The sequence below is a fragment of the Salvia hispanica genome, chromosome 5 (genome assembly GCF_029641045.1).
Source record: "Salvia hispanica isolate PSC_SH4W2 chromosome 5, Shi_PSC_v1, whole genome shotgun sequence".
NCBI lineage: Eukaryota > Viridiplantae > Streptophyta > Magnoliopsida > Lamiales > Lamiaceae > Salvia > Salvia hispanica.
The window spans coordinates 43,470,834-43,482,881 of NC_142696.1; the positions used below are offsets into that span (position 1 = coordinate 43,470,834).

Here is a 12,048-nt window from a genome sequence, read left to right on the forward strand (position 1 = left end):
TGACATTAATATAGTATCTGGCCTATTTAACTTAGTAAAAAAAAGTCCACTTGGCCTGTTGTGTATGCATGCATTGATGTGCAACAACTAAAAGGTTCGTGACAAAAATGTTAAAGTAGCTTTAGATCAAACTGTTTAAATTAACACATATCTTCCGGTTTACATGTTTATTGATTATATGCATTTTCTGTGATCTTTTTCTGATGTGAAATCTCTGTTTTTCCTCATCCATAGTTACTAAAAACCTGTGTTTTTCTTGAGAGGACAATTCTGCTTTATGCACTACGATCTGTGAACTTCTTATATATATTTATAAATTGGATTTCTTTAACATTTCTCACTGTTCATTATGACTATTGGGTTTTACTATTTGTGTGTTGATTAGTTATGCCTTGTTAGTTTCTACATCTCTTTAGATGTTTGGTGTTGGTTTCTCTCAACTGTTTCTATCATCTGGACCATATAACATATAACAGATCATGCAATATATGAGATATCATCACAAATGGGCCTTTACCAATGGTGGCGAATGACGGGCTCCGGTTGTTTGGTACCAGGCTAACCAGCAGCTATCAGTTGTCACCTGGGCTTTTACTTGAAATCGAGTTGGAGAAAATGGAGCCCAATCAAGCCTGAGACATCTCAATTGGACCGGATGGCCCAAGCCCATAAGGGTTTTTATCATTTTGGTTTGGCCTGTTCCATGCATCTTGAAACTCCTTCGGGCAGAAAATCTATTGGCCCGAGCCCGGCTTATACTGGGTTAAATGAAGGCTTATTTGACCTAATGCGTTTTTATAATATTAGGTCATTGAACTTTTGTTAATAGGTTTTATATGATTTAATCATTTAATCACATCTTCCTATCCCATTTCATTTATGGTAGTATAAAATTATAAGTTGGTCACAGTGGATTGTTTTAACAAGGGGTGGTTCGGTACGGTAAACTGTACCGTGAGCGCCGTACCGTACACTGTACCAAAGTTACGGTATGACAAAACACCCTACCGATACCGTACTATATTTTTCGGTATACCAAAAATTCTGTAAGATAGTTTTTGATACCATTACCATACTGTATTTTCGGCATGTCGTACCACATTTTGGTATATCGTATTTTCTCGGTATACCGAACTGCAATACGACATACCGTTATACATGTTATACCGAATAAAATCTATTATACCCAAAAATATTCAAAAAAATAATTCCAGTGTTCAACTACTTCAAAATGTCCAAAACAATTAAACTTTATTACAATCAAATCTTGTTCATACGGTCATTCTTTTTAACTACTCTCTCCATCCCACAAAAGATGCCACACTTTTTTTTTTAGTTTGTCGCACAAAAGATGTCACATTTCCATTTTTGAAAAAAGTTCTCTCTCACATTAATATAAAAATTATAATTTCTCTCTTCATTTAACACACAAAATAAAACCTCCTAAAATCTCGTGTCATCCCACAAGTGTGATATGTAGTATATATGTAATAATCATTCGGTATACCGAGCCGTCGGTATATATCGACGATTCGGTATGCCGGTATATACCGGTATTGTCACACCTCAACCCTTATGACTTATACACGTACTATAAGTAAATTCAAAAATTTAAAATAAATAATCCACGTGTCAACTACATAAAATCCACATATTAAATCAGGTACATATTTCAAAATATTCTAAACTGTAGTGGGACCCTCTCACCACTCTATATACTACATTTATCTACATACAAAAATGATGAGGAGGAAAAAGTTGCCAAAATGCGTCAGCCGCCGACCCTTATAATAACTGTAACTCATGTCATCCCACGCATCATTGATATCTTATTTCTGAAAAATATTAGTGGTTTATATGAGCCACAACTCAGTGTATATAAACCTTACCTTTAATTCCACATCTCAAAATCAAACATATTCTTTAATCAATATATATAATAATAACCCACAAATATTGGAAACAATTTTATATACATATGCATATGCCACTCTGTTCAATTTATTATTCTGTGACTGGTCAAGCCTGGTATCTGCTCGGGATTTCCATTGTAAACGACCCAAAGGTCCCTTTTTATTATTTGACCTTTCCACGAAGGCCCCTCTTTGCATCTTGACCTTTCCACGAAGGCCCCTCTTTGATTTGACCTTTCCACGAAGGTCCCACTTTGCATATTTTCTTTGACCCGTAGGTCTATTATCATTGTATATGACCCGTAGGTCTTTTTCCATTGTATATAAGATCCAGAGCAAGACAGTCACATATTCTCTTTAATCTCATGATTCGAATAATTCCAATACCATACATCAAACATATCCATTGCACCAATTACATATACATATATTCCATCAATAACTCCAATACTATCAATAAATATATCCATTGTACAAATCACATATCCACATCATATTACACCATTGTTGGGAGTTTGGCCTAGGTTGTTTATCCTCGATGGTTTCGTATGTGAAATTGGAGTGTATCCAACTGATCAGGAAGAGATTCCCGACCCAGCTGAGTCGTTGATACGACGACCGAGACCTGACTTCAAACAAATTTCCTCAACCCACTTCTACTGATTAGTATAGCGGAGGTAAGGGTCGAATCCCACGAGGATGGACACGTTTAGATAACTGTGGTGACTTTCCTGGGTGTTTGGTTAGCTACCACGCTTGGGTTGAGATTTACCTAGACAGGAAACAAAGGTAGTACTCTACTGACTAGTAGGCGGAAAAAAATAACAGACATGTGGGAGTGTTCGTGAGAATGGGGTCAAGGTGTATCAGAGACATATGAAAGTGGACAGTTACTAAAAGAGGAAAGTTAGAAAACAAAGTGTATCTGATGGCTGGGGGCTTTCTGACAAGTCTGGATAGTACCTCTGAAAAGTAGGGAACAAAAGTAAAAAGTAACTTAAAAGTAAAAGTGGTTCAAAATAAAGTTGATTTTGACGTTTTCTTCTTCACCAAGTATTGACAGAATTCAGATAAACACAAACACCATGACAGAACTTCAGATTCACAAATTCAAACTTAAGATCCATCGATTAAAATGCTTAAACTTGAATTAAACGGTAAACTGCAACTTTTACTTCTACTGACTGACATGCAAGGTGGTAATCACGGTGCAGAAAAGAAACTCATGCACGCAAACTTGACTAACTTAGCTACAACTTCGAATCAACTGCTCTCGACAAGAAATAAAACTTAGAAATTGAAAGCAATGACTAAATCTAACTTTCCTAGGCAGAATGAAGCAAACTCAAACCAAAGTGACATGCGAAATAGAAACTTCATAACGTAGAAGCTGGAATTTAACAAAGTACTTCAAAAGAGCACTAACGATGAGTGTTTGCAAAAATAACTAGCGACGAAAACAAGTAAACTTTAACTAAGAAAGCGATTAAGATTGTTTGTGCCACTTCGGGCGATGATACTACTATACTACTGCGATAACTGGCTGGAAAGGCGAACTGATGACTTCTCCGGCAGACTCTTGGACGTCAAGTGACCATAGCTGTGGCGAGGAACGAGAGGTAAGATAATGCTGAAGGATGGATCTTCTAGAGAGAATTCTACTAAGTGTGTTTTTCAAACTCCGAACCGAACTGCGAACTCCTTCTCTCTCTCCAAGTGACTTCTTTTATAGGGAGGCTTGCCCTTGCTTTTAGGGTAGACTTCTCCCGCACTTTGACCTTTTTGCCCTTGTCAATGATCATCCCAGCTATCCTCCTTCTCCATCTCGAGCCTTTTCTCTGGCATGCATTCTGGTCAGTATCGCACCCTTCTAGTGCCCTTTTCACTTGCGTCACCCGAATCGTCGCCTACTGACTTGGATCCTTCAATCCTGCACACTTTAGCAACTGTTTTGCAGATAATACATGTATTTCACGACATACTGACCAGTAACCAAGGCTTAGAATACGACTTCATGTGGTAGCCTCTCTTCTTTTTTTTTTTTTTTTTTAAGTATTTAGTGGAAAGTGGTCCCACCTTAGGCTTTTAACTCACCTTATAAGAGGGCTTTCGTGTCTGACCTAAGGGTTGGGTTTTTCCTTTATACTCGCATCATCTATACTGACTAGGGGTTACTGGAGGGGGTGGTTTTCGTTTTCCGGCATGTCTTATCTCCCTCAATTCTCCTCACCGTCAGTTCGAGGCAGTTGAGTTTTAAGCCCATTCATAAAACATAACACATAATTCCTAGACCTAAACAAACCCTAAAAAAAACTAACATGTACTGACTCAAATAACACGTATATACATGTCATACTGGCCATTAGCTCCCCCCTCTCACTTCACAAGTGTCTGCCCCAGATACGGGCTGTGAGGTGAAAAGTGGGAATGGCTAGTATGACGGACACACACTTATAACAAACACATATTATATTTAAAAACTTCTCACACTTAGACTATGCAATAGGCTAAGTGGGAGAGTTTCAGATATAAACATAGATGTACAAAACAGAACAAAATATTTACAAACATGATATATAAACATATAAACTCCTCACACTTAGACTACGCAGTAGGCTAAGTGTGAGGTAACATGCTCACGACTAAATACAAAGGAAGACATAATAACATATGCACCAAAGAAAAACATAATAACATAATAAAAGAAACACTAAAAAAAATCAAAAAAGAAAAACTAACTGGTCAGTTGGGGTGGTTCGATCAGATGTTCCTCCTGCTCCTTCGTGGTGCAGGGTTCTGTGCAGGTGGGTCCGTTGGTTCTTCCTCAGCAGGTCCGGTTTGGTTGTCGTCATCCTTCTCTTGCTCATCATCTTCCTCTTCCTCAGGTCCGGTGGTTCCAGCATCTTGTCCTCCATGTCCGCTTGGTCCAGCTTCATTGCTTGCTTTTCCTCTTGCCAACTCCTTTAGTACGCTCTCCATTAGGGCTGTCAATTTCGCCATCTCTGCCCGCGATTGTCCATTCTCCTCAGCCAGCTCAGTCACTGCCCGCTCCAGATTCTCTTGCCTCAGCCTCTGCGCTTGGTCGATCGGGGCAGCTTGCACCTCCTGGCCTTGTTGTGCCCTTCCCCCAGGGGATTCTCCCATTGGGTAGAACTGAGGTACTCCTTCTCTGTAGTATACCAAGTTGGTGCGGACAAAGAAGGGTACATCAAATAGGCCAGGAGCGTCGACCATGTACATTGGAGACAAGTCCTCTGCCTCCGTTATGATTATGTTGTTGCGCACAAAAGCTCCCAAGATGTTGTAGAGAGACAAGTTTCTGGCTGGGTAGGTGGCTATTAGATGGCATTGGTAGGCTGTCCAAAATCCCAAGTGTAGTTTTCTTCCACGCTTAGCACACCACACTAGGTACAATTCTGTCATGGACGTTCTGGCGGCCGAGTTACTCTGCCCCAGCAGGTTGTAGCCTAAGTAGAGCTGCACCAACCGTAGCATGGAATTGTTGAAGTGGGTGGATCTGGATTTTGTAGAGGCGAACTGGCCAGCATTGGGGTGGGTTAACTCCTCCCAGGCTTCCTGGGGATCAAATTCTATATGACGCCTCGGTACCCCCCTCTCACGGCTTCTCCAGTCCGGCCCTATAGCCTCCTCCAGGCTACACATTCCCAATCTGACAGTCCATTCTATCAAACTCATCGACAGTTCACCACCGAATATCCTAAAGGAGATTGACACCTCGTCTAGGTCTGTGGTTACTTGGAACCTAAACGTGGTGAAAAACTCCTTCGCTAATCTCACGGATATCTCTGGGTCCCTATTATCTAACAGCCACTCAAAGCCCAATGCCTCTATACTGGCCAGGAAAGAATCACGAACAGACAACTCATCCAGAGAGGGTATATGGAGTATCTTTCCGCATTTGACTTGCTTGCTACTGTCATCTTTGTCGTCAAATGCATCTTGAAGCTTTTGGGTGTCGAAGTGCTTCATGTCCTCCATAAGCTCATCGGTGAGCGTTACCCTCCACCGCCGGTACACGATCCTTTCTACCGGAGGGTAGACTAGTTCAAGGTGGTTGTCTGGGAGCTGCTGCTCGTGATAGTCTTCTCCTTCCAGAGAGATATCACTCTCTGAGTCAGAATCCTCGCTGGAAGTGTAGTCTGTGTCACTTGATCTCTCTTTCTCTTCTGGCTCTCTGATCACTATGCTTGCATTGGCAGTGCGCTGCTTCTTCATCACTTGTTTCGTTTTGACAGGGGCTTTCCCTTTCCTCTTCCTTTCCTGAATTCTCTTAGTTTCTTCGACATCCATTGCCTCTGCTTCCTTGTTGGTTTGTGTTGAAGTGTCCTCCTGGGCGGTAGGCTCGGCCACCATGCGGGTACTAGTATCACTTCTTGCTGCCTCCTCCCGACCTACTGACTCTGATGCGAGGTCCAGACCCTCAGCCACCTTGTCAGTATTTTCCTCATGGTCAGTCGGCGTTGCTGATACTATCCCTGTTTCCAATTGGGCGTCCTCCTGGCTAGCATTCGAGGGCTTCTCCCCAGGTTTTGTAGGAGTAGTCTTCTCGCCATCACTCGAAATCTCCACTGCATCTGCGGCGGTGTTTGCTCCTGCCTTGTTGGACGTCCACTTTCCCAAACATCTCTGTGACACTCTTTGGGGTTTCTGCCTTTCCGCCTTGGGGTCGTTTTTCAACACTAGCCTCCTCTTTACTGGTTTGGGTTTAGTCACCACTGAGGCTTCCTCTTGAGGTGTTTCTGGGTCTCGTCTCTCCTCTTCAAGTTGTTCGGCTCTTTCCGGTTGTTCGTCTGTCTTCATCTCTACTGACTGGTGGGCTACCCCTTCCGACCTTTCCGCTTTCTTTGTTGCTTCCTCCTTCCCTACTGCCTAGGATGCGAGATCCAGTACCTCAGCCACCCCTTCAGGGTTTACCACGATCCTATCCCCCTTGCCCAAAACCGCTTGAAATTCTTCCTCTGTCATTATCCCTTGCTTCCTGGCCGTTTCGTTCAGATCTATCTCCTCCTTCGCTGCATCGATATCTGCTTCAGTGTCCCTAATCTCCTCTGCTTCATCCTTCTTGCTCTCGCTTGCCTTCCCTCCACCTTCCTCATCTTCCGTTCCGCCCCAGTTGGGATCTTGATAGGCGGAAAGAGGGCTGACGTCCAGCGGCTCTGTTTGGTGTGTGAGAGAAGGGTGGGAGGGTTCTGCTTGTGCAGCAATTGTTGGGGAAATATTTTCGGACGTCGGAATTAAGGTTTTTGGGGTGGTGGTGGGTGGATTTTCTGTGGTTATGGTTGGGGTAGGGTTTGATGTCGCCGGCACTCCTCCGGTTAAGCCAAATCCTGCTAGGGTTGCTGCCTAGTCTCTGTTGGAACCATCGCCGGAGTTTGTATCGTCGGCGGTGGTTGTGCTTGTTGTGGGCTTGGCGGCCTTGATTCGGCTGCTGTCTGGGGTTCAGACGAGGCCCCGCCGGCGGTAGATGCTTGGTTGACGGTTGCTTTCTTCTTTGCCATGGCTGTGCCGGTGTGGTTTGCGGTGGTTTCTGTAGTGGGTGGTGGTTTTTCGGAGTGGGGTGGTGGTTGTGAGAGAGAGAGTGTAGGTAAGGGTTTGTAAAGTGAAGGGGAGTAGGCGGTGGGGTGTTTTATAGAGGGGTGGGCAGTTGAGGGTTTTGACCGGTTGTAGGCGGTCGCTCGGTTGAGACGCTTCGTGTGGGAGGCGGTTGTGCTTGCTGGCAGCCGATTGGACGTTGCTTGTCACGTCCTTGCCTCACGCGCCTCCCAGCCTCTACACTCGCCTGCAAAGCTGCAACACGCCCAAAATTCAAACTTTACTCAACTCCCTCTTCTCAATTAGCTAGAAATAGAAAAAGTAGATAAATGGCTCTTTAATATAATTCAGAGTTTCACCCAAGTGGCATTCTCGTGGTCAGTACGAACTCCGAATTAATATTTAAGATCCGAAAAAAAATCTTTTTGTTGTTTTTCTTTCTTGACTTAAATTAAAATAACAATTATTTACAATATTTACATCCTTACTAAGGGTATTTGAAGTTTTACCCGGTCAGTAAGTACAATACTATGCCGCTGACCAAGTGAAACTTCAAACCCCTTTCCTACTGATCATTTAGACGTTCTTAAAGTGTAGTGGAATTTCTTCCACTACACACACTTCTTCATTTTCCCTATATATTTTTTATCTATGTCCATTAACGACAAAAGGTTCAGAGTTAGGGATACTCCCTGAAATCTCGACCGCTCCATTAACACGTAATGCAGTGATAATATAAGGTCCTGCCCATTTTGATTTGAGCTTCCCAGGCATCAGCTTCAATCTTGACTGGAAGAGTATTACTTTCTGGCCAGCTTGGAGATCCTTGGTTCTCAGATTTTTGTCGTGCCACATCTTTGTTTTCTCCTTGTACCACATGGCTGAGTCGAACGACTCCAATCTGAGCTCTTCCAACTCTTGCAGTTGCAGCTTCCTTTCCTCTTCACAGGCCTTAGCATCCACATTAACCTGTTGTACTGCCCAGTATGCTCGGTGCTCAATTCCTACTGGCAAGTGACACATTTTCCCAAAGACGATGCGGTAGGGGGACATCCCTATAGGAGTTTTGTATGCTGTCCGATATGCCCACAGAGCAACTTCCAACCTTATGCTCCAATCTTTTCTGGAGGGGTTGACTGTCTTCTCTAAAATGCTCTTTATTTCCCTATTTGAGATCTCTGCCTGCCCGTTGGCTTGGGGGTGGTAAGGACTGGATAGGCGGTGATGAACTCCGTACTTCTTCATCAATGTTTCGACCGTTCGGTTGCAAAAGTGAGTCCCTTGATCAGAGATGATTGCTCTTGGTATCCCAAACCGGCTGAATATATGACTCTTGAGGAACTTTGTGACTTCTTTAGATTCACAAGTGCTTGTGGCCTTGGCTTCTATCCATTTCGACACGTAGTCAACTGCCACTAAGATGTAGGAGTTTCCATAAGATGAGGGAAAAGGACCCATGAAGTCCATACCCCAGATGTCAAACACCTCACAAACTATTACTGGAACTTGCGGCATTTCATCTCTTGCGGAGATTCCACCGGTCAGTTGGCAACGGTCACAACCCTTGCAGAACTAGTATGCATCTCTATTCAGGGTTGGCCAGTAGAATCCGCTATCTAGCACTTTTCTAGCAGTCTTCCTAGGTCCGAAATGCCCTCCACATGCCGAGGAGTGGCAATGCGTCAGTACATCCCGTTGCTCCCAGTCAGGAACACATCTTCTAATGACCTGGTCTGCTCCTGCCTTCCACAAGTATGGGTCGTCCCAGAAATAATACCTTGCCTCGCTCTTGATCTTCATCCTCTGAGCCTTTGTTACGTTTGGTACCATTGGCAGCTCTCCTGTTACCAAGTAGTTTGCCAAGTCCGCATACCAGGGTTCCTGTCCCACTTTCTCCTTACCCTTGGTTGTTGCATCCTGACCAGTAAGTCTCATCACTTCTTCCCAATTGATCTTCCTTGCGGAGAAAATTACTTCACATAAATGCTCTTCCGGGAATCGATCCCTTACATCTTCACTGTTCCCTTCTTGTATTATTCTGCTCAAGTGGTCCGCTACCTTGTTCTCGACTCCCTTCTTGTCTTCTACCTCCCAGTCAAATTCTTGTAAAAGCAGCACCCATCTGATTAGTCGAGGCTTTGACTCCTTCTTCGCAATGAGATAATTGATCGCCGCATGATCGGTATAGACGATGACTCTGGATCCCAGTAGGTACTGCCTGAACTTCTCGAATGAATAGACAACCGCCAACATCTCCTTCTCGGTGGTGTCATAATTCCGTTGGGCTTGATTCAGGGTTTTTGATGCATAGAATATCACGTACCTTTTTCCGTCTATCTTCTGACCCAGCACGGCCCCCACTGCATAGTCACTAGCATCGCACATCACCTCGAAGGGGTGATTCCAGTCAGGAGCCTGAATGATTGGTGCATAAATCAATTTTTCCTTAAGGAGGTTAAAAGCAGCCCTGCAATGCTCATCGAAGACGAATTCCACCTCGTTCTGGAGAAGCCTGGTGAGTGGTTGGGCAATCTTGGCTAAATCCTTGATGAATCTTCGATAAAATCCCGCATGGCCAAGGAAACCTCTTATTCCTTTCTGATCAGTAGGGAAGGGTAGTTTGGATATGACATCCACCTTAGCTTGATCCACCTGGATTCCTTTTTCTGACACCACGTGTCCTAGAACAATTCCTTCTGTAACCATAAAGTGGCATTTCTCAAAGTTCAAGACCAGACTCTTTGCTTGACACCTTCCTAGCACCATATCCAGATGTTGCAAGCACGAGTCGAAAGAGTCTCCATAGACGGTGAAATCATCCATGAAGATCTTTATACAATCTTCAATCAAGTCTGAGAATATGCTCATCATGCACCGCTGGAAAGTACCGGGGGCGTTGCATAGGCCAAATGGCATACGCCTATATGCATAGGTTCCAAACGGGCACGTGAACGTGGTCTTATCCTGGTCCTCCGGGTTCACATAGATTTGAAAGTATCCACTGTACCCATCCAAAAAGCAGAAATACTTCCTCCCAGCCAGTCGCTCCAGCATTTGGTCTATGAATGACAGGGGGAAGTGGTCCTTCCTGATTGCAGCGTTCAGCTTTCGGTAATCTATACACATCCGCCAACCAGTAACTAGTCTGGTGGGCACTAGTTCATTCCTCTCATTCTTAATCACCTGGATCCCTGACTTCTTGGGGACCATATGGATTGGGCTAACCCATTCACTGTCTGGCACCGAGTATATAATGCCCAGTGAGAGCAACTTCAAGATTTCCTTCAGTATCTCTTCTCGCATGTTTGGGTTCACCTTTCTTTGAGAGTCCCTATGCACCTTGGCTCCATCCTCTAGCCTAATGTGGTGCATGCAGACGTCCGGGCTTATACCTACCAGGTCCGTAAGGCTCCATCCAATAGCCTTCTTGTTTTTGCTCAGCACGGTCAGTAGGCTTGCCTCTTGTTGTTCAGTCAACCCGCTGTTGATGATTACGGGGAATGAGTCTTCCTCCCCTAAGTAGGCATACTTAAGGGTTGCTGGCAATTTTTTCAACTCCACTTGCGGGGGTAGTGTGTCTGTAGGTAAAGGGTTCTTCTCTGAATCCTCCTCTTGTTCCTGTTCAGCATCTGATTTTTCCTCCCTACTGGCCGGTACCACGGCCCCTACGGATCCTGCTAGCTCTGACTTCTGACATAATTCCATAATTGCTTCCTCGATCTCTTCGTCAGTCAACCCTCGGCTACTGATCAGATCACACCATGCGGCTGCTTCCACGTCAGCCTGGGCTTGGAGCTTTTCCTGCAATAATTCGGTCTCAAGAAATTCTTGGACTAGGGGGTCAATTACATCAACATAACATAGATTTTCAGAATCTATTGGTTTCTTCATGGCTTCGTTGATGTCAAAGACAAATTTCTCACCATTAAAGTCAATGCATATTGTCCCTTCGGCCATATCCACAATTGTCTTAGCCGTTCTTAAAAATGGTCTTCCTAACAATATCCCGCTAGACTCCCTAGCTTCTGGTTCACTCATTTTAATGACATAAAAATCAGCGGGATAAGTAAAGTTCTGTATCCTGACCAGCACATTTTCTAACACACCCTCAGGGTTAATACACGACCCATCAGCCAATTGGATTAACACCCTAGTATTCGACAATTTTACCCCCTTTAACCGATTATAAATGGATAACGGCATAACATTGATAGATGCCCCTAAATCACACATTGCATGCTCGATTTTCACATCTCCAATCGTTATGGGTAGGGTAAACATCCCTGGGTCGGCTCTCTTGGGCGGTAGCTTCTCCTGTACAATGGCCGATGCTATTCCCTCCACCATGATCTTTCCATCTTCCTGGGCCGTCCCGACTATAAACTCCTTTATAAATTTCCCCAGGGGGGGCAGTCTCACGGCTTGGAGAAATGGTATGGTGACATCCAGCTTCCCAAAGATTGACATGAAATCCACAGGGTTTTCCTTCTTCCTTTTTGTCACAAACCGGTATGGAAACGGTTTTTCTCCTTTAGCCTCTCCAGTCAATCCTTGTGGCTTTCCCGTTTGAGCCTCCTGGGTT

General features: G+C 44.1%; 1 protein-coding gene across 1 annotated transcript; it reads right to left on the reverse strand.

Annotated features, from left to right (window-relative positions):
- Positions 1-402: 402 nt before the first annotated feature.
- On the reverse strand, positions 403-5,912 carry LOC148926891 (uncharacterized). The gene is made up of 2 exons (XM_089059282.1): positions 5,016-5,912; positions 403-453 (listed from the first exon to the last, which is right to left on the reverse strand). Exons 1-2 carry the CDS (start codon positions 5,910-5,912, stop codon positions 403-405), a joined length of 948 nt encoding a protein of 315 aa, XP_088915408.1.
- Positions 5,913-12,048: the final 6,136 nt, after the last annotated feature.

What these genes read in the sequence shown, in the direction of transcription:
- LOC148926891 (XM_089059282.1), bottom strand. Translation starts at nt 5,912, where the DNA reads ATGGAGGACATGAAGCACTTCGACACCCAAAAGCTTCAAGATGCATTT. An exon ending in GGGCACAACAAGGCCAGGAG is followed by an intron (nt 454 to 5,015) that starts GTGCAAGCTGCC and finishes TATATGGTCCAG; the next exon opens with ATGATAGAAACAGTTGAGAG.